Genomic DNA, 19,519 nt, shown 5'->3' on the forward strand with positions numbered 1-19,519 from the left:
GGGGGTTTTCGTAATGACTTTCTCTCTCTAGCTCTCCCCCACGACGATATCGTAGCGACCAACATTTGATTATGTGCTCGGCCGATAAGAGTGTACCGACGTGATTAGCACCAAAGACGATGTATAGACCTAAGTGTAGTCCTACAGCAGGGTCAAATTGCTAAACTTATCCCGAATGTGTCTACGGGCCTGTTAATAATGAGAGCGAGAGAGGATTGTTTTATTTCTTATTCGAGCTGCTGATAACTTTGATTATATAATATCTTATCGTCTAACACAAAGTTTAGGAGATGGACTTGAAATTATTTATATAAATAGACTTGATTTAGTTTATCTTAGCTTTTAGACACGATTCAGTGAATATCATTTACTAAGTTTCTACGGTGATTTCATCCTTGCAAACCGCTGCTGAGATTGAACGTATATAGGAAACATTTGATTTTCCACCAAGGTTTTTTCTCGGGTGAGGATCGATATCACCTGGGCTATCAGGAAGAACATTTATTATACTTGGGAGGCAGTTTCTTTTCTTTTTTACTTTCAAAAGAAATACAATGCATTCATGTTGGGGCTGATATGATGCGCACTAGCCGCTGGATAGCGCGCAGAATAGACTCAAATGAACTTTGGCGTATTATTATCATTATTATATAAAATCAGCGAAGTGGATGTGATGAAAAGTTAGTCCATCGCGACCTCGCCTTGGATTACACAGCCGATGATTTGGTGTTGGATTGCTTATTAGAAGAAGAATTACGGGCAATCTCTTGGTTCCTTCCAGGATACTCTACCGGCTCTATATAGCCATTGAGTAGCCATCACAGTTGATTGGGTGTCCATCTCCTCTCGACTCTCGGCTTCTCTAAAGGGCACTGATAATGCCGATTCCCACTCTCCCACTGTTTCTATTAATACACACACACACAACAACAATCTCGTCTTTCCTTTATAGTCTCTTGATTCGACGACGACGCTCCTTTTGTCTCTCTCTCTCCAACGGACCACTAACAAAGCCAACTCTATATTGCGCTCTGCTGTTGTTTCAGCGCGGCTATTATACTCAATGTGCCATAACCATTAGCGGAACGCTTTTCAATTGCCCAGCACAACAGTTTTGGGGGTTGGAAAAACCGACTGCTGCTGCTATCTGGTCCGCAATTATTCCAAGTGGTAAAACTATACACCACACAGAAAAAGTCCAGTTCAGCAAAAGCGTAGACGTCGTACAATATTTATATCAAAGAGAGTCTAGCAGAATATGGAAAAAGAGCTGGGCTTTTTCTTTGGGCTGAACTTGATTTTCTCTATTAGATGATTGTGTGTGTGTCGGGGTTGGGGTTGGGGGAGGGGAGAGCGCTCTAGAAGATTACTCAAACATTCTGCACGTACGACTTGATTTCCAGCCGACGACGAATTTATTTCCCGAGCGCTTTCGGATCAAAGACAACCAGCTAGAAAGTATTTAACAATCGAGATATCTGAGAGAGAAAGAGAGAGAGGTTGTATTAGGTGTGTATACAGTATACATGACGAGATTTGATGAAAACACAAAAGAGAATGAAGGAATAAGGAAAAGGAGAGAATATTGTCATTGTCAACCGAATATCCAGAAATCGATTCGGCCCAGTTGTGTTCGTAATTAACAGATCGGCGGTGTTGATTGACTACTATATACTGGAAACAAATTCAAAAAATTGATGGGGAAATTATACAAGGGTCCCGATTTTCTTTCGCAATTGTGACATCCATATCCGCTTTTATTTTTAATTTTATTCTAAATAAACCCAAAATTAAATGGCAATGATTTCAACCCAAATTTCTGTCCTAAAAATGCCAGTCAGGAACTCGGCAGAGCGAAATTGCTTTAAATTTTCACGTCCCATCTTTTTCACGTCCCATCTTTTTTTCTATGTATTTCATTCGAAATAAAAATTATCGATCGATAGAAATATAAAATCGGCCCAGCATCAAATAAAATGTGACTTGGGCCAGCCAAACGGATGAGGAGGATTGTGTCTGTGTATGCAAATCTCTTTTTTTTTTCAAGGAAAAACAAAATTTTTGGTATGACATAAGAACGTGATGTTTTTAAAAGGGTTCGCCAGTATAATTGTGTAAAGAGAGATCTAACAGGAGAAAAGAGGCTTACAGAATGATGGGTGGATCGCACGTTCTTTATTATTTTTTTTCGGGATTGGGCCATCAGGATGATTATTGTTGAACGAGATAAGACAAAAACCTTGCGATCGATCATAATGAAAGAAAAACAAAGAAATGGATTCAACAAATTTGGTGGTTATGCCGTCCCCCTAGGCAGCGGATACGAATCAACGTAATGATTTAAGAGACTACAGGTATTATTATTTAATTGATAGGAAAGAGAATGAAAGAGATAGAGAGAATAATTAACACGAGAGAATTCAAACGAAAAACAAAAATGGTTTTGTCTTTTTTTTTAGTTGAAAAGGAACTCGATGACTTAAATTTGTAGTGACACAAGTGAAATGTTTTCAAGTGAGGTGGGTTTTTCCGTGTTGAATTAGTTTAGTTTTTTTTCCCCTTCCAAAATAGCATCAAAAAGATCGTCAGTGTTTTGCTTTATTATTAAATTCAAGTGTATGGTCTTTCTGTTATGTCGATGCCGGATATTTTTAAAAGTTTCCTTTTCATTTTTAATTAAATTTCCTTTTTTTTTTTTTTCATTTCTGCTGTCCCATTTCGTTATTGTAACTTTTTTGTTTTATTTTGGGCTTTAAATTAATCTTTGACGAGAGTCTTCCGTGTCATATGGCCACGGAAAGAGGCTTGTATTTTAACGGCGGCGTGATTCAGCCCCGGGTCGCTCAAGTCCACGTCCAGCTCCTCCTCGTTCGGCAATGGGCTCTGCGTTCCAACCAATAAAAATTTCATTTTTATAACACGCGCGTGATAACCGGATCATCGTTTTTTTTTAATATTCACAGGCATCGTAAGAGGATTATGACATCATTATTATTACAGCTGTGCGTGCGCGCATTACTACCTTGGATTGAAGCTTCTCCATCTCCTTGGTAATCTCGCCGTCGGTCTTGCTCTTCTCCGCCTGTTTCCTGGCCATATGACCACGGAAGGAGGCCTGGATCTTGGTGGCGGCGTTCATCAAGTCTAACCGGAATACATTTCATTCAGTCGTCAGTTTCTTAAAGTATCAATGGCAACCAAAAAATGTGTGTACCCAAATCTTGCTCGAGTTCAGCGGGATCCATTGCGTCCAAATCCATTTTTATTGATTGGCGGAAGTGTTGTTTTTACGTCAAAGTAATTGGTTGTTGTTGCAAATCCGCTGCTGCTGCTGCCGGCTGCTGCTGAGGTGGTGGTGGTGGTGGTGCTGTCGGTGCCTGAGGTTTCGGATAAGTTCCCTTCTTTTTTTTGCCCGGTTTACCACCCGGACCGTAAAGTTCCTTCTCCTTTTTGTCTGCCAAATCACGACGTGTCTGGTAGCCCCTGTAGAAGGCCTGGATCTTGACAGCTGCGTCTTCTTCGTCGGCTAAGCAACAGTGCCCGGCGGCTGAATCTTCGACGTTGGCTGCAAAAGTTACAGAAAATTTCTAAATAACCGCCAGTAATTATAATCCAGCATTGCCGGAATATAAAAATAAAGAGAGAACAGACAATGATCAAGATTTTTCCCTGGGCAAAAAAGGCCCAGGAGGGTCTAATGTCGAAAGAAAAAAAGATGAAAGACGCGGCCAGCAACAACAGAATGTTTTCTACATATATAGGCTGCTGCAAATCTTGTAGATACCTTTAAAGTATTATATAGCACATGTAATATAACAGAGATGGCGAACACTTATGGATAAGGGTCGGCCATCTTTGTTGTACCAAGATCAATATAGGACAAAAGAGGAAACGAGAGATTTCTCATCTTATCCAGACTGTATGTACCCTCATACTAGACACACACACATTGCGATGTTGGTCTAACAGAGTCACCCCTACATACATATCTATTCCAGCAATGTAATATCGTTGCATCACATTCATATTTGTCGACACAAAAGTTGTGTCCTGAATCTTTTCGGAAAAGGAATTCCGAACTCGCATCAAAATGAATTTTGAAATTCCCGCGCGGTTGGTTTGATACAACTTTCATAATTCTTCGTTTTGCATAGGCAATGGGCACGTTTGTGAGTGTGTCTATTGTCCTCGATCCCGGCCGGCTTTCTTTTGTGTCGAGGCGTCCGTCATGTCCCTTTTCAACATTATCTAATTGCTTTCCGCTTTTCTCCATGGATATAGAAACGACGGCGGCGGCGGATGCGGCGGAACAATATCCCAATCGCAATGCCACAGCAGCAGCAGCAGTTTCTATGAATATGTACAGTAGGCTAGACACTAAGAAATCCCCCCCCAAAAAGAGCCCTACTCCTCTTTGCATGCTACATTATTACCATGTAATAATATATGCACGCGCGTCGAGTTTAGCTACGTCGGGAGAAAAAAAGAAAGAAAGAAGCTGCTGCTGCTGCCGTCTGTATGTATACAGTCGGCCTCTTATTATTATATCCGCCAGTGTAGCGCGTCACTACCACCGAGCACATCAATAAAGACGTCGGCTGTTTAGGGAGAGGCAAATGTATTTTTTCTGTTTTTTTATTATTTCCAGCTGAGTCAGGGGGTAATCAACAGAGATTCTGTGACGTGATAATACGCTCCATCAGAGGGAACTTTATTGTTATTCCGCGGTGAACTTGCATTCGGAGAACCAAGACTTTTTTGGGCGAAATTAAGCGGAACAGAATCGATAAACTTTGCAAAATAAAAAAGTGACCCAGTTGATTTCTATAGACATATAGATTTCCCCGAAAAAGATGATATAACATTGTAGTTTCTGGTGGTATGTATAACAATATAAGGTCAGGTGTATAGGGAAGCGAGCCTCGATTGATCCAACAAACTGGCGAGGACTATTTCTAAGAAGGTCTATCCTGGATCCCCCCCCCCCGTTTTACTGCATGTACGGTCTCCCACACACACACACACACATATATATAGCGGAGCACGCAAAACCCGGCTTTGTTTGATTAGTTTAAACATGGCCAACTACAATATAAGCTGGAAAGGAAAGGGGGGCTATATAACACACACAGGTTATATAGGCATATACCATTAAGGTATATTATAGTTGCTGCTGCTGCTGTGGTTCCCTACGGATTCTTAAGTCTACATTTGGCGTCTTCCTTGATGAATTTCTGTCAATAATTCACAAAGTAGATATGAAACCTTTCTCATTATTAATCTTCTTCCCTATCGTAAAAAAAAAGAAAAGAAACAAGAAAGTGAATTTGAGAAGTTGTTGCTGTTTCCGTCGCCTTGGTCTAATATTTGCCAAGTTCTGATAACGAGCCCAGAGGAGTTTGGCTGATGCTCCGGCAATTTCCCTCTCATGTATATATCACACACGATCAAAGGGATGGATGGATAAAAGCGGGTCTTGTTTAGTTTGATAGGTCGCCTGTGTGTGTGTGTCTGCGCCATTTCTTCCAACTATAGGCGGAACGAATGAACGCTGGTTCAACGGGTTTGATGGAAAAGACCAAAGCACGGCCGGCCGGCCGAGCGGGCTATATATAAATATAGATGGCCCCAGCACGGAGGAGAGAGATGAATCAAATCCGATTAAGATCAGTGCCGGCTATATACCAGTCAATGAACGTTGGCAAAATCCCGACGACTGAACCTCGCCCATTTTCTCTATACATTTCTACCAGCCGACGTTTGAAGGATTGAGTTACCTGCCAATCAGCGCTAGGTTATCAACAGCCTTACAGATTACGTCCAACGTCCAGCGTTAAGGGAAAAATGAACAAATCGCCACAAACAAAAAAAAAGAAATAAACTACAAATCAACTGGTTTAATGATTTCAGCGGCTCGGTTAAATTAAATCATTACATAATCAACCGCGATTGATAAGTCTTTTAGCCAAAATCAAACAAATTCGCTCAATTTTGTTTAGTTTTTTTAATTTTGTTACCTTTGCAAATTTGAAAGGAAGCGGTCGATTGATTTGAGATGCACAAACACAACTGGGAAGCACTGGTAAGATTGTGTCGATTAAACAAAAATGAAAAGTTCTTTTTGAAAAAAATTGGGTTGGCTAGGAGGAACGAAGATGACCGATCTGGAGCTCGGTTTGCTGGCTACAGCCACCGGTCGGGACGGTGGGCTTCGTGTATAAGACGGAGCGAACCGAGAGGTGGTGGTGGTGGTGGTGGTGGGTGGACTTTTCTGGGCTGAGAGGGTGGTAAACTGTGCTGTCGGGATCGTGAAGGTTTCGCGCGCATTTTCCCTCCCGACTTTTTTTTTTATTTTCCAGCAGGGCGGCAGAGAAGGAAATGTATTTCCTTCCGACACATTTTTCTCTCCCTCCCACGTTTGCGCATGTCCTCTCCACGCCGAGAGACACACATCAACAAAATAGATCGACGTGCCAATGTGTGTATCAACCACCAGGGGCGGAAACTTTGGCCCATTTTCTAAAAAAGGCGATCGAGTTTGGCCGAGGTTACGTAACATCAAAGAGGGTCCTCCTATATAGACTTGGGGCATTTTTCAAGTAGATACTTTGCCCCCTAACAAATCAACACACATTTCTTCTCCATACGCGCACACTCGGAAGTAGAAGAATAGCTGGGGCAAACTTGGTCGGCTATATCTAGAACTATATCGACGACGTTTATGGGCTCCGTAACAGATGATTTATATCGCTGCAAAAGTTTCCTTTTTTATTTCAAATGGCCCGCCCATCGTTCGACTCAATGGAATGATCGAGTGTTGGTATATACACCAAAATATTTAAAATAAAAGGATCCCCCTCCCCAGGTAAACAAAACGTCTAACGAGAGACTTAACGAATGATAAAACAAAAGTGTTTGGTTCCAACAACACGACGTAAAATAAACGCCAAAAAGTTTGTTTGCATTGGCTGTGACAGGGTAAAAGTCTGAAGGGCCACCAATCAAGTCGATAGAAGACAATTTCCTTGCTGTTTGCCAGGTTGCAGGAAAAACGGAATTCAAGCGTGAGTAAGTGTTGGCGCCCTTAAAAATGTCGTCGTGAAAAATTTATATTTTTGTAAAATTATTTTTATTCTAAAAATATGCGGGACGAGGAAAAAGAAATTGCCCAATCCGAACGGGGAAAATCTTTTGCGATTGTCGAACTTTTAGCTTTTTTTTAATTAACAACTGTCGTCGTTTCAATTTAGTAGCTAGACGGAATCTCTTGTGTGTCTGTCTCATGCATCTTCCCAGATGGGCCCAACGACACACAAGGCTCAAACGGGCGAAATCAGCCGGGCGATCGAAATTGGAAAATTCGGAATCTCCCCAGCCAACTTTTATTTTCTTTTTCATCCGATCGTCAAGGAACTAAAATCTTTGCCGCTGTATCGATTTCTCTGCTAGACTACTCGTCTTCGTCGTCGCATTTTTTTTAAAAAAGGGGGGAAATTTGAATATATTTGCATATGCAATTAGCTATATGGTATATACAGGAGGGAGAGAGCTTCCCCATCGTGTATAATTATTTTAATAACTTTCCGCTGGCTCCACACACACATAGAGCAGCTCAGACTTTGCCGGAAGCTTTCAGCGTGTGTTCTATTATTCTCTCTACGCTGTTCTATTGATTTCGTGATGATGATGACCCCCCCTTCCCCCTTTTTTGTTAGTTTTCCTCGACGTTGTTTCGTTCGGGAAACAAAAAAGTTTCGAGTCGCTGTTTTTTCCTTCCCCCCCTTCGAGGCAAATGGCGTCCGTTAGTCCGGCATCCCCCACCCCTGCTGGAAATGGTTTGACTGTTCTGGAACATGGAACTCGGATTGGATGTGTATACAAAGCGTGGAAGAAAGAAAAAAAAAAGGAAAAATCCAACAAACAAACAAAGCAATCAGGAAAAATCAAGGGACGAAAAGATACCTCGCAAACAAACAAGAAATTTCACAAACAAACAGCCGAGGGGGGAGTCGTATCTGCTGACGTCTGTAGAAGATCGAATCAACCGAAATCCAATTTCAAAACATCCAAAAGACATTTGAATATACATACCTACATAGCTTAGTCTTTCAATTTAATCTAGCCCCAAAAACTAATGAACTACAAAATATCTCAGAAACATATAAGGTAAGAAATTCTGAAAAATCTATAAAAGTTGGAGCTTGTGTGCATCAGCGGATATTTAGCCCGGCTTTCCCCCCTATTGTTATGTTTTCAACGCCGCATATGGTTACATACGTACAGCTCTGCCTAGTTTTGTATATGGATTTCTCCATTGGGGCTGGCCTGTTTTGTACTTTGCTGCGTCTGTTTGAACAGTCGAAGATATTACCAACGACGACGACGATCTTTCCCGGGACCCTGTCTAAAAACAGGGTAAAGAGTGCTGCTGGGAGTTGTGACGGCCTCGCAAGTCGTTCCTTCTTTCCGCGAATGATCCCCAACACAAAAGTGAACAATAAAGAAAAAAAGGAGACGAGCAGAAAGGAAAACAGTGCGGGAAATCCATAAAGAAGTAAGAAGAAGAACCCGAAAGACCTCGAGAGGCTCGTTAAGCCCAAAAGAAAAAGGGACGACAACTACACTAGATACAGTAGTCTCCTTTCTAGACTGGCCAGGAGCCATTATTATCCCAACAAGCAAGATGAAAGGTCAACCGAGAGAAATGGAGATTTTTTCGAATCCATTCTCGACACTATTAACATTAATCCTCTTCCATTCAAAACAAAATTTGACTTCAACATTTGGGAAATTCAATCGATTAGTAGATCAAGAAGAAACTTTTTGAAAATGAGATTCACTTACTTTGAAAGTTGGAATGATCTCTGCTGCTGGGCTGATGCTGTTGCTGGCCGTTGCTGGCCGCGGCGACGGTAGTGATCGGGTTGGCTAGTCCGGCGCTTTTGCTGTCAGCGCAGCCCATGATCTCGCGTAACGCCACGTATTTACTACTGTCCTGGTGGCTGGGACTCTCTCACACACACACACACACAGCGGGGAGTGGGGTTTCAAAAAATGGCTGCCCACCTTGTCCGTCCGTCCACCTTGGCCGGCTCCACAACCCAAAAAAAATAAAACGGAAAATAAAAGTTTCGCCAATGAGATAATGACGCCAATCTTCTTTTAGCTTTTACCTCGACGCAGGTCGAGCTCTTATGATGGACACAAAACATATGCGTAGACGTGGGGCTAGAGGGAGCGAGCCATCCGACGAATGGCGCCGTTAGGTGAAGTAGCGGGTAGTGGTGGTGGCCATCCCGTTTAGACCTCCCACCGGAGGGGGCCAGCCAGCCAGCCAGCACTCAATAAAGGTGTACAGTCGCTGGTTCACCCGACATGCACTGTGGCGGCTTTTCCAGTTGGTTGGCGCACTCCCGTTTCCTCGGCGACAGATTCACGCAGCAAAAGAAATTGGTTCAAAGTCTGAAAACACGACGACGACGACGACCCCGGGAGTCCTCTCTTGTTTTGTTTGTTTGGTTTGAAAAAGACAAAAAGGATACGCCTCGAATGTTCTAGTCTCTGCAGGTGACCTACAAAACGACACGAGCGTCATGCAAACACGACAGCGACACGGAAATTTCTGATATTGTTTCCCGCCAACCGTTTTGAACACACAACACTCGACACCTAATCATCCCCAAAGCACTTAACAAAAAACAGACACGACGCGCACTCGATGCCAATTGCAATAATAACGGAGATGGAAAATAAAACACACACACGGCCGGGAGCGTAGTCAGTTTGAGCTACTGTATTTCAAACGATCCGCACCAACTAACGATGAACGATGAGCAGCTCCCGTCTTTTTTACTTTTTCTCTATTTCTCTATTGTCTGTGTGTGAATATATTATACACACACACATGACAGGAAAACTTGGGTGCAACCAACCGCTCCGGCTGTAGACTTGCATTTGTGTGTCCTGGAAACAAAAAGAAAAAGAAATAAAGAATAAACGAACTGGTGGATAGCAACTGGAGGGGCTTTCGTGACGCATCATCAGGCCAGGCCAAGCCCAGCAGTGATGATGATGATGTTTGGAGGTATATAACTGCGTAGGCGGCATGCCATTTCCGTAACACACACACACACACACACTATATGACGAAGGGGAGTAGTCAAAGGATTGAGCCAACCCATCACGCGAACATATAAAAAGCGGCCAGCAGCCGTCCCCCTGCACCTGGGTAGTGTATGCATATGTAACACTCACCACCGGATTTTTGGGTATGTTGGACGGATCGATTTGATTATACAACGGCCTTGTAATTACTTCATCGCAGCTTGGACTCTATGGGGATGTGCGATAATCAGGGCAGTGTTTTCAGAAATGATGAAGGATCTTTTCCTAACCAACAAACAACGACACGCGAATTTTTCGTGATTTTCCATCCCCACTAGCGCTGCACATTTAGTATTAGAAAAACTAAAAATAAAACTAAATGTACAATAATTGGGTTTTTTCAAAAAACATTTTGCAATGAAATAAAAATTGAGTATTTTGCTTAAAACAAGATAATAAGCTAATACTAAGATTTCTCTTGTTTTTGAATGAAATAAAAAATTCAATTAATAGATTCCTAGCCCTCAAAGTATTGAAAAGACCGGTATGTAGTTATGAGTGTTAAAATTGCTTCACCAACGACAACCACAAAGTGACTTGTTCACATGGATGATGTTGGACAAGGAAACTCTGACATGCCTAAAATGATGTCTTCATCATTTCTTCTAAAATTTATTTCTAATTCAGCCATGTTTGCCTCATCCATGTTGGCCTGACCTCTTCTGTGCCTGCCTCTGCCAACTTTGCACACTAAAAAATAATTCACACTCAGGTTTACAAAATTAAGACAATCATACCTACCGAAATTCTGGAATGTCCATTGTGAAGAGCAACAAATTCCTTGCAGTTTTTATCTACGATCTATTCACTCACGTGGTGGTGAAATATGTTGTTCGTTCAATTTTAGTCTGCAATCTGGGATGTCTTATTGTTTCATTTGCTAGTTTGCGAAAATGAGTCAAAAATGTAATAAAAAGTAATTTTATAATTACCTAACCAAATATTCAATAAAAATTACTGGGAAAAAAAACGGAATAAAACAAAACTAATTAAATCGAATAAAACCGGATATGATCAAACTAGATATTGGCAAAATTAGAATGGCAACGACCAACGATATTCACATTTCCCACTCAACGTTTAAAAAAAAGAAAGACTCCCTCCCTTATTGCTTTAAACTAGTTAATTTTTTTTCATTTATTTAAATACATTTCTAAACAAATTTCCTCCCCCTCTATTTAAATATTTGGTTTTTTAGGTTGTGACGTCCAATTTTCTAGACTCCTCCTCCATCGTCACAAAAGTAGCTCACCCTAAACGCGTGACGTTTATGGATTAAACGGGAACCCAATCCTCTTACCTGTATTGTTTTATACCTATTCTCACTTTAGACGTACTAAAAATAACTGAGAGCTTTCCTCCAACACAATCCCCTTAGGTATTCTTCAAATAAACAAAAGCAAATAAATAATTAATTCAGCTGGGGATCTAAAAGAAAGAAAAAAATCCTCTTCTCAATCGGCCCAATGACGTTTGTCATGGAAGATGGAGTCAAAAAGTCCAAGGCTCTTGTGGGGCCTACTATATAGTTCTTCCCTAGATTACCTTTTTCCCCCCTCTTGTGTTTCTGGTGACTTATTGAAGTGCCCCTCCTTAACCTTCTAGATTCCTCAGGGTTCTATTGGTGCTGGCAGATTGGAGGATTGGTTGTATCTAGTGGAGACTCGAGACATATAAAACTCGGGGCAGTCGCACCCAATTGTCAGCAGTGTGCTACAACTTGTCCAGTACAAAGTTGTAAGTGACAGACAAAAAATAGCTCTCTCCAAATTTCTAGTCGCATAACTCGATTTTCTCTCTTACTCAACTTTCAACTTGTTTCTACACAAACTTTCCTACCATCCCCCCCCCCGAAAAAAACAATACGAATTAATTGAATCAAATCCCAAAAACTCGACAAGATGTTTGCCCTGGTAAGTTTTTTTTTATTCAATTTATCTTTCATTGTATTAAAACGGATTGAATTGAAATTGTGTAGATTTTCGTGGGTCTTTGCATCGTTCGAGTCCATTCATACGGTTACCAACAACCGGTGCAGTACTACCTCCAACCGGTGCAATACCAGCAACCGGTTCAGTACTACCAACAGCCGAGTTACACAACGGCCAAGCCTTACTACCCCAGCAGCAGCACTAGCTACTACACCACGACTGCCAAGCCTTACTACCCCACAACGACCTACCCTACAACTGCTTACTACAGTACGACCTACCCAACAACTTCTTACTACACCACCAAGGCTTACGAAACGCCAGCGGCCTATCAACACCCGACCACTGCTGCCTATTACCAAACCAGCCAGGCCTACTACGAGCAGCAGCCGACCTACACTACACCGGGCTACTACCCCGACAACTACGACGCCAATGAAAACGTAAGAAATCCATTGACATTCAGATTGACATTTCTGTGTATATAACTCATCACGCAACTTGTATATGTTCTCAGGGATGGTACAACTATGCGTTCAAGTTCAACGTCAACGATTACGGCAACGAGCAATCGAGGAGCGAAACTCACGAGAATTCCATCACCAGGGGCCAGTACACTGTCAGTTTGCCAGACGGTCGCAAACAAATCGTCAACTACGAAGCCGACCAGAACGGCTACAGGGCTGAAGTCTCATACGAGCCGGCCGGCAGCAGTCAGTACAGCGACACTGAGAATTATTACAGCACGTCAAAGTATGGATCATCCCAGTAGTATAGCAGCTATATTAGTAACCGGAACGTGACCCGCATAGTCCCGCGCACTTCATGTACAATTTTGACACTGTTCCCCCTCAGAACGCCGGAATTTCTTGCCCGTCTGCTGCCAGCAACTTTCACCTCTTGTGTTTATGATCAACTTGTGTAACCTTTGATGTCTCAACTCTATATATGTGTGTGTATAATAAAGCAGTCGTTGTATACCAGCAGCTGGACTATATGGGAGTCGTAAACACGTTGGAACTATAGTACTTGTATAAGGACGTATAAGCAGCAGCAGACGGGGTATATCGTCAATTTAAAATAATATGGTACTACTACTACTACTACTACTGCTAGCTCTGGATGTATAACGAGGACGGATGGAAGGCCAGCTGGAGCTGTTGCCCGGTGGACAGAGGCCAAAGGGGAAATGTCCAGTACATGTCGAGGATGTCACATGTATATTACGTTCGCATATATACCTACGATCGTAACCGTAAATCCCTTCCGGTCACCATATCTTTCTCCCGGTTTGGTTCATTTCTGCTGTTGGGATCATGTTGGGTATACTTTAAGAAAGCATACATATACAGACTATTAGCAAATAGTAATAATGCTGATGGCGTTATAAAAGGAAAAGCATGAACAGAGGGAGAGGAGCTGGATAATCGTCAATCAACTTGATGCTTTGGGGGTGAGGCGCAACTTTCAAACAAACAGAACATCGATCATTAGACTTCAAACGGAATAATTGCAGCACTTCATTCATTCTTGAACTCTTCATGTATGTATAGGCTGATAAAAGGCTCTTTCCACGTGACGCCCATGCCAACGGGAAATTCGTCACGAACGCTCGACTGATCGATAATTCCACCAAGCAGCAAAGTATAGAGTGTACCCAACCAGCCCAAATAAACTATTATCAAAGTTTAAAAAAAAAAAATAAACAAACATGGCTCTTTCGGGAATGCCTTAATCGATTTACTATACCTAATATAATACAAGGCTATATATGTGACTATGTGGTAGATGGAAAGTTACGATGCCATTAAATAAATAAATTCCAGCTATCATTTTTCACTTTTCAATTGACAGTTTTTTCTCGATTGAAGAATAAATTTGCAATAAAAATATTGAAGCTCATAAATCGATTGTATTTGTAAGGAAAAGTTTCGATCAAAAATATTTGTCACTTGAAATCACCAAAATGGTCGTTAAATAACGAAATGTTCAATTGAAATTGTCGGTCGGTTTGCCGTCGAATCTCCTCGACATTTTCATGCCGAACGAAGGCGGAGATGATTTGAAGCGTGAGACTGTCGAGTCGATTCGAGTTGCATCGTCGGTTTGGCTGGCAGCAGTCATCATCGTGAGATCGCTGGTCGTTTTACCGGCGACAGCAGCAGCAGCAGCAGAGCTGGCCGACATTGCTGCTGTCTCTTGAGGGGAACGAAATCGTTCACCTCCTCCTCGTGTCCGATTACTGCGCTGTCGGGATCGACTGCTGGAGCTCGTCCGGCTATCGATCGGCTCCGACTGCCACTGCTTCTCCCGTCGGTCATCAACCGGTTCCTGGACAGCCATAGGAGCACTAGTGGTCGTCGTTGTAGTGGTTGATGTCGTGGTGGTGGTGGGAAAAATTGTTCGCGTCCGGCTAACGGTGAAGGAGCGGCCGTTTGACTCGGTTGATGAAGACACCACCAACGCGGGATTATCGACGCCAACCTGGACGTACTTGACGGTGGCTTTGTAGCCGTTAGGTCCGGACGTGTAGGAAACGGTCTGCAGACGGCCGTCCGGCAGTAGGACCTTGTATTGACCGACGACTTCTTGGCCGTCGCTCGATTCCGCTTTCGATTGCCTCACCCGAGTTTCGTTGACGGTCGGCTCAGCATCCACGGCGTAAGAATATTGGAAAGGATCGCCCTTTTTTGGAATCAAATCGTAATCAGCTCATGTCAATTTCCTCTTAATAATCTAAGAATTTTCATTTTACCTGGTCGAATTCTTCGTCCGGATCCGGAGTGGTTGTCGTGACGAATTTAGACTTGAATGAACTGATGTTGGCTGCGTTGCTGGCTGTAGCAGCCAAAACCACCAGTGAAATGAATAGGAACTCGGCCGACTGCTGCATGATGGATGGACTGTCGTTATTTCTCGATGGTGTCTCCTGAAAGATGACAAATGATCAACTGACAATTTCTACCCACCGCAACGGCCAGTTCACTTACTTTTATATCCAAGGAACCCTATAATAATGACAGAGGCCCTCGAGGACGAAAATACTCTTCAAGGGCAAAGATGGCTCCAGATTGACTCGCCTTATTATTATTTCTACACCTCCCAAGAATTTGTCTTGTGTTTGACTAAACGTAAATGGGGAAATTATAATCCAAACCATTTGGACAGTCTCCCTAGAGCGGGTATACATAGCGAATGGCAGTATATACAGGCCTGTGTTCAAGGTCTGTCTACTTTCCCCAGGTATCCGGATATATAATGACAGAATTACTATTGTTATAGCATTGGCCAATGATTTTTAATAAGGGAGAGATGATTATACGAGATTATAGTGCGAGCTATATACCCGTGGCCGTCTATATATTACAATTTAATGGCTCCCCAGTCGTCCATGCTGGAGATTTATGCCAGACATTGTACACCAGATCGAAAACAAACTTATAGCGTCTGTTTGGTTTTCGATAGAGTTGACTCTTGGAAGAAACAAACAAGAAAGCACGACAGGTGAAAAAGACATTTTTATTAATACCATCTCTATACATATCGTGGGCACTTTTATTCGCGTACACGCGATATCGATCGATATAATCCTATTATATCTAAATAATGCGCAGTTGGATCCAGCATTCTCTCTCACTCGGCGTTTCTTTTTGGGAATTTTGCGTTCTCCAAGAAAAAAAAAATCACGCCGGATATGTTGTGTCCCGGTGTCCATTTTCTGCTGGCCATCGTCCACCTTCTTCCGTCTCGCTTGGAATGATACCAAAGAACAAAAAGAAGAATCCTGGATTCCCAATCTGCGGTCTGACAACATTAAATTGGATTAGTAGAATAGATTCAAATTGAAAAATTTTCAGAATGCATTCTATAGCAGAGGTTTTATGGAACTTGATGTTAAGGTTATTTTAAAACAATTACTTTTCATTCAAGTCTATGTACTATTCTGCAATGATACTATTTGGATGTTTTTTGGGACCGCGCTGTCATTTTTTGAAACATTATTTGAAAGTGCTCCCATTAACCGCCAAACAAATCAATATCTAACGGCCCATCTGAAGGAATAAAAACCCATTGGACACATCCGACGACCCACCATCATTTTATGACGTTTGGAAAAAAGAACCTCGGCCTCTTTTTAAAGACCGGAGCAATAAATGTCGATGCCACGAGTAACCGTATATTACTAGTTATACTATCGTGAATGGTTATAATGTGAGGCGGTTAAAAAAGAAAAAACTTTCCGACTAAGAAATTCATCTCCCATGAATGTTATACCCCAGCAGCAGCAGCACAACTTTAGCGTGTGCGGGGTTTTTATTGTGCGGAAAAATTTTATGCGCCCGCACGTTTCCTCGTCCTTTCGTCGACCAACAACTTTCAACTGTCAACTTATATTCACTGACTGATGGCATTATATACATTCTATCCAGCGAATGGCTTCCTAGATTTTATTCGCTGGTGTATATATATGCATTCAGTTTCCACCACCAAGGCGCGGAATCGTCCACGCGATCCTGCGCTGATATGTCGAGTATAACGGAAATCGATTTCCTTGTTATAAGTCGCTCGACGTGTATGGTGTATTGATGTTTCAAGTTTTTTCGAGGATATCGACATAGTCTTGGCCCGTTTTGATTTCATACCTCGTGTGGCGTGTGCTAACTTGAAATATGTATCGAGGTCAACGGGTGTACGAACTCATCGGCTACTCCAGTCGACTCAACTTTGCCAATTGATCGCGGACGGATGGCTAATTGGATGGAAATCACGCGGAGACCATTATCATCCCCGATCAGGGTCGTTATTACAAGAATTGCTCCAACTTGCATTCCGCATGCGAATCGGCCATTTTTTATGACTAACATACATACACACCCCCGTGATTCATATAACTGGGGCTGTTATACGTGGATGAATAATGATGGCGTCCCGAAAGTCGTTACGATTCGGCGAACAAGTTTCTTTTCTCCATTTCTTCTTCTTTCGAAGAATTTATTCCACCGGCTGTTTGTTGTCCGATTTTTCAAAAGGATTATTTTCGATCCACACTAGTTGTTGATTTATTGAGACGACCGTAGTAGGCTAGATCCAAAGAAATGTACTGCGGAGCGGAATAAGAAAAGTGCCGTTCCATGTCGACTCGGTTATTTTCTGCCCATCTACAAAGGAAAAAGAAAGAGTCATGACGGCCCGGGCTCCTAATAATAAAAGCGGGTCACGCAAAGTGCGTGGGATAAAACAAATTACAGTCGACGACGGGAGATAAATGAAACTCATTAAAAGAGCTTGAAAAATGGCAACAGTGTATTGAAAGATTATTATTCTAGCTGACCATTTTTCAATTGTAATATCATTCACGTTATTATTTTATACTAGCGACGGTTCCGATTGGGTCGCTCCTGCTGCAATGTTCAATCTCGTCTTACGTCTCCTGCCGGTGGTGGCCGCCGGAGTTGCTGTCGCTGCCGGACTCTTATCCGCAACTGCGGCTGATACGGTCGTAGTGCTCCGGTGTCGTTTAGTAGCCGGAGTCGTTGTGCTGCTGGTTGAAAGCGGAAGAGACGGAAGCGAATGTTGGACCAATGAAACCTTTCGAATTTGGCCGCTTTCAATGTGAAATCGATGTGGTGGCACAATGGCCACCATCGATTCCGGTTTCTTCGTCGGAGGAGGAGGAGGAGGAGCTGCGCTACTCGTCGTGATGGACGGACTCTCTGTCGTCGTCGTTGTGGTCGTTAGCCGAGCGGACGAGTCGGTTGTTGTTGGCCGGAGGAAAAGGATCTCCGTAATGGGTTGTAAAGGCTGTTGCTGTTGCGTTGTTGCGTTGACGTCGGCCGGAGCATTTGGAGTAGTATTAGTCTGATGATTCCGTTCGTGAGTAGCACTCTGATTTTCGGCTTTATGGAACTGGACGACGGCGCTGTAGCCGGTCGGTGCGCAGGTGTAGACAACCGTTTGGAGCCGGCCGTCAGGTAGAATGGCCTTACACGTTCCGGTGGTCGTCACGGTCGTCAGAGTGCCAGCAGCCACTCCATCACTGCCTTTTGCCGTGTGTTGAATTCCTCCAGCGCTCAGTTGGGTCAATTCCGTCTGGATGTACAAATAAAAATGAAAATCTAATATTCTAGACAGAGGCGCCGGGGATTATACTATATAGATTTCAATTGAATTCAAACTTACCGCTGATGTTGTTTCCGGCTGGCTGAAAGGCGAAGCCAGGCTGCACGAGCTCCACGTCAAAATGCTGATTAGCAATAACAACAAGGCGGCGGCTGGATTGGCGGAGCCTATGAATGATCGGTGTAGCATCGTCATGACTGTGAATGGCTCTACACTCGACTGAAGTGGAATAAGAATGGACGGTGATGGATACATCATCCTCAGCCCCCCTCCGACTCTCTATATATACACATACCCGATCCGATGCAATATGTGGACAGCCAGTACTTCTACCGAATAACAAGGACATGTGGAATAACAAACATCAGGCCGGAGGGACGAGACACTTTCGAGGAAATGACGAGCAGCAGAGTTTGCCTGAATTTGGCACGAGGACACCAATGCTATTATCAAGAAAAAGATGGTGCAGTGAGGAGGCTCAAGGAAATAACTGTGAAAAATAAAAGTAATAATAGAAAAATACTCATCGGATGGATCGATATCCATCCAGCTGGGAGGAGGCTTTGTGTGTCCTCACGTTTCCAACTTTTCTCCGCTTGTTGATTCAATGGAATAAGGCGCGTCACAAGGATATGATAGAAATAATATTATCATGCCACAAGGGGGCTTTTGACATTGAGAAAAGTTCATTAAATATTTGATCTGGCGTCTGTGTATTATATGATATTAACCCTGTTATAAAAGAATACATAGACGATATCCTTTGATAGCATTTTTCATCTCTTGCGACATCACAGGGAAAGCGCAATGTGGCATTCTTTTATCCGGGTTGGATATCAGTCCATTGAACTGACGTCATTTCAAACAAAGAATGGGGGTGGGGGTGGGCGGGGGAAATGGATGCGTCAGATCGTGATGGAATCTATGCTGGACAGGTGCTGAAGACGTAGTATGACGCACGGTCGTCGTGTCAATCCAATCGTAACGGTGTGGAAATGGAAGAATAAAAAGAGACGAGTCCAAATTTATGATAACGAGACGACATGATCCTATGCTAATCCAATTGGAGCTTCCCCCTTAGCTCCTCGTGAAAAGTCTATAGTACCGTGAATGTACAAGGACTCACGCTTCCGTGAAAATGTTGGCCTTTTTTATTTGAATAGCTCGGAACTATAATATACAAAGAGCTTATATTTCTTGTATAATATGTCATAGTGATATAATACACATAGTTTAATTCCAGTAATATGTTCCGCCATGGAATTGGCCCGACAATTCGTGGAAATCAACTTTTGAAATGTATG

The 19,519-nt window shown here is 42.7% G+C and overlaps 4 protein-coding genes across 8 annotated transcripts; 1 reads left to right on the forward strand and 3 right to left on the reverse strand.

Annotated features, from left to right (window-relative positions):
* Positions 1-3,214: 3,214 nt before the first annotated feature.
* On the reverse strand, positions 3,215-11,036 carry LOC124342892. 5 transcript variants are annotated; one of them, XM_046796102.1, is made up of 4 exons: positions 10,906-11,036; positions 9,174-9,963; positions 8,845-9,092; positions 3,215-3,565 (listed from the first exon to the last, which is right to left on the reverse strand). In XM_046796102.1, the coding sequence occupies exons 3-4, from the start codon at positions 8,960-8,962 to the stop codon at positions 3,288-3,290; spliced, it is 396 nt and encodes a 131-aa protein (XP_046652058.1). In that variant the 5' UTR covers positions 8,963-9,092; positions 9,174-9,963; positions 10,906-11,036; the 3' UTR covers positions 3,215-3,287. The 5 variants fall into 5 exon arrangements, 4 of the variants coding, with proteins under 4 accessions (XP_046652058.1, XP_046652057.1, XP_046652055.1 ...); XM_046796101.1 differs by having other exon boundaries at positions 8,845-9,083; positions 10,902-11,022; XM_046796099.1 differs by having other exon boundaries at positions 10,902-11,022.
* Positions 11,037-11,801: 765 nt separating this feature from the next.
* LOC124342841 (cuticle protein 8-like) lies at positions 11,802-13,081 on the forward strand. Its single transcript, XM_046796027.1, has 3 exons — positions 11,802-12,077; positions 12,143-12,538; positions 12,613-13,081. The coding sequence occupies exons 1-3, from the start codon at positions 12,066-12,068 to the stop codon at positions 12,865-12,867; spliced, it is 663 nt and encodes a 220-aa protein (XP_046651983.1). The 5' UTR covers positions 11,802-12,065; the 3' UTR covers positions 12,868-13,081.
* Positions 13,082-13,993: 912 nt separating this feature from the next.
* On the reverse strand, positions 13,994-15,049 carry LOC124342806 (uncharacterized serine-rich protein C215.13-like). Its single transcript, XM_046795980.1, has 2 exons — positions 14,851-15,049; positions 13,994-14,780 (listed from the first exon to the last, which is right to left on the reverse strand). Exons 1-2 carry the CDS (start codon positions 14,986-14,988, stop codon positions 14,085-14,087), a joined length of 834 nt encoding a protein of 277 aa, XP_046651936.1. The 5' UTR covers positions 14,989-15,049; the 3' UTR covers positions 13,994-14,084.
* A 2,332-nt stretch (positions 15,050-17,381) lies between these two features.
* Positions 17,382-18,457, reverse strand: LOC124342803 (cell wall protein DAN4-like). Its single transcript, XM_046795977.1, has 2 exons — positions 18,276-18,457; positions 17,382-18,185 (listed from the first exon to the last, which is right to left on the reverse strand). Exons 1-2 carry the CDS (start codon positions 18,408-18,410, stop codon positions 17,463-17,465), a joined length of 858 nt encoding a protein of 285 aa, XP_046651933.1. The 5' UTR covers positions 18,411-18,457; the 3' UTR covers positions 17,382-17,462.
* Between the last annotated feature and the right edge of the window lie 1,062 nt (positions 18,458-19,519).

Source organism: Daphnia pulicaria, chromosome 6, assembly GCF_021234035.1.
Source record: "Daphnia pulicaria isolate SC F1-1A chromosome 6, SC_F0-13Bv2, whole genome shotgun sequence".
Taxonomy (NCBI): Eukaryota; Metazoa; Arthropoda; class Branchiopoda; order Diplostraca; family Daphniidae; genus Daphnia; species Daphnia pulicaria.